The sequence below is a fragment of the Cyprinodon variegatus genome, unplaced genomic scaffold (genome assembly GCF_000732505.1).
Source record: "Cyprinodon variegatus isolate N-32 unplaced genomic scaffold, C_variegatus-1.0 Scaffold28, whole genome shotgun sequence".
Taxonomy (NCBI): Eukaryota; Metazoa; Chordata; class Actinopteri; order Cyprinodontiformes; family Cyprinodontidae; genus Cyprinodon; species Cyprinodon variegatus.
This window is the reverse complement of record NW_015150481.1, coordinates 31,443-33,650: the sequence shown is the minus strand read 5'-3', so window position 1 is coordinate 33,650 and position 2,208 is coordinate 31,443. Positions and strand designations below refer to the sequence as shown.

General features: G+C 48.6%; 1 protein-coding gene across 1 annotated transcript in view; it reads right to left on the bottom strand.

Moving 5' to 3' along the window:
• Positions 1-1,056: 1,056 nt before the first annotated feature.
• Positions 1,057-2,208, bottom strand: part of LOC107099782 — a 6,023-nt gene continuing 4,871 nt past the window's right edge. Inside the window, exon 13 of the mRNA XM_015398046.1 lies at positions 1,057-1,628. Coding sequence (XP_015253532.1) covers positions 1,413-1,628 — 216 coding nt within the window. The 3' untranslated portion in view covers positions 1,057-1,412. The remainder of the gene's footprint in view (positions 1,629-2,208) is intronic.

Here is a 2,208-nt window from a genome sequence, read left to right as displayed (position 1 = left end):
GATTTTGTCAACATCCCGGTCCCTGGCTTCTCTATTTAATGTGTCCCGGTAAATTCCAGATCCTTTTCGGGATTTTAACATCTTTTTTTTCTCTCACAACGTTGTGTCCAAGCTGTGCTTTCGGAGCGATGCTACCGGAGGTACGGTATAAGAGCTATGCTATCAGAGCGTAGCATTCAACATGGCCGCCACGTCCCACAATGCAACGTGGATCCCGAGCCCTATGATTAATTCATCCCTAGAAAGTAAGGCACCAATGGAGGCAACATAAAACTAGTTTGTTCTGATCCAGTTCAGCTTTGTGAGTTATCAGATTCTCCTTCTACTGTTATGTTAGATCTATTTCCAACCAAGTATTTAAGAACCTGTTCCCTCTAATTTCCACCTTTATTTTAGATTTGATCATTTTATCCCTGCTTCAGGGCAGGTCAGACCTGTTCCCTGCTGCACCCGCCTGTAAAGGTGAGGAGAGAACCAGGCAACAAGGTGAAGCTCCTAATTTAGGGGTCAGTCTACGTTCCTACCCTCACCTGTGCTCATTAATCTGGATCATGACCTAAAGAACCAGATCCTGGATACCAGCAGCTGAAATGAGCCGTCTATGGACGGTGAGTGGGCTCTCCCTTATGGAGAGGAGCTCAGTCGTTCAGGAGAGGCTCTGAGTGGAGCCACTTCACATCAGGAGGATTCAGCTGTTTGGACGCCTCCCTCAGGTGTTCCAGGTACGTCCCACCAGGAGGAGGCCTCTGGATGTCTGTCAGCTGACCTAGGAGCGCCTCGTCTGAGGGAGGTCTCTGCTGAGACGGCTGCCCCCGCTACCCGGTCCCAGATAAAGTCCCTCAGGCTTTTAACATAAACTTTAACTCAGGAAACCTCTGGATCCAGTTGATTTGGTCAAAAACAGACCTATGATCATCTGGGAATTATCAGACACCTGAATAGAAAAACCTGATCAGTTACGACATTATTTAATTCGCCTTCAGGGTCCATAAAGGATTCCTGGTTTGAATTGAATGTTTTTCCAACAGACGTTCAGACTGAAGACAGAAACATGAGACCAGACAGCTTCTGGAACAGGAAAACTCTTTATAAACGTATCAAAAGTAGAAACATCTCTATGATAAAACAGAAACACGCAAAGGAAAAGTAAGAGGAGGCGAGCGGTAGTCCTCGTCCTGCCTGAGTCGCTCCTCTTCCAACCGGACCGAGTTCAGTTCTGGGAACTGGGATCCACAGGACTTTAGTGAGCTCTGATCAGTAGCATCAACACTCTGAGGTAGAAACGTTTGGACCTACAGCTGCTGGAGAATCTGCTCAGAGCTGAGGACTCCATTACCCAGAAGCCCCAGCTCTACTTGGTTTGGCACTTTTTTCAAACACTGCATTTATCCTTACAAACTGTGAAGTCCAGCTCAACAGTAAGAATCTAACTCCATGGTTCCATCTTCATCCTCAGACTCCTCATCCTCCTCCTCATCCTCCAGCAGGCAGGGGAAGCAAGTGCGGAAGGGCGGAGTCACCAGCAGGTGGCAGTCTGTGGAGCGTAGGCGCTGTAGACCGCCGGGGGGCCGGAACCTCAGGCCCCGGCAGACGGTGAGGCGCTCCAGGTCAAGCAGCAGAGTCACCAGCTGGGAAACACACACAGCTGTTAGCATCTGTTAGCATTCTGAGGCTAACATGTTCCACCTGTGAACCCATTGCCATGGAAACCAACAGAAGGGCTTGTTTTCTCCTCTGAAGAAACGTTCAACCTTTTTATCAATCCTGTCAGAACAAAACCTCGGGCCGTTTCTCAATTCACAGGAACGCGAGTACAGACTTGCGTTCTAGTGAATTGAGAAACAGTGCAAATTTTTTCACGCTGAAGGGTGCTAAAATATTTGCACATTGACTCTCGTTAACAGTTGTCCATGCGCAGTAGCTCCTGTGCAATACAGAAGTAGAGAGCTGCGCCCTCAGGTGGTAGGAAGTGTCATCACAGAAAGTGCAGGTGATTGACAGGCCGAGTCGCCTTAAAGCAAACTTACCAAGAGAATCTGGAGGTGAAACAGTTTGGACCTGATCAGTCAGACATCAGAATTAAACAGCAGTCCAAAGACAGACGGAGACTCTGTCTTTTTCCAGGACCTGGTTTAGCTCCAAGGCTAGGCCAACTGCATGCAGCGAGGCTAACTGCGTGCAGAGAGGCTAACTGCGTGCAGAGAGGCT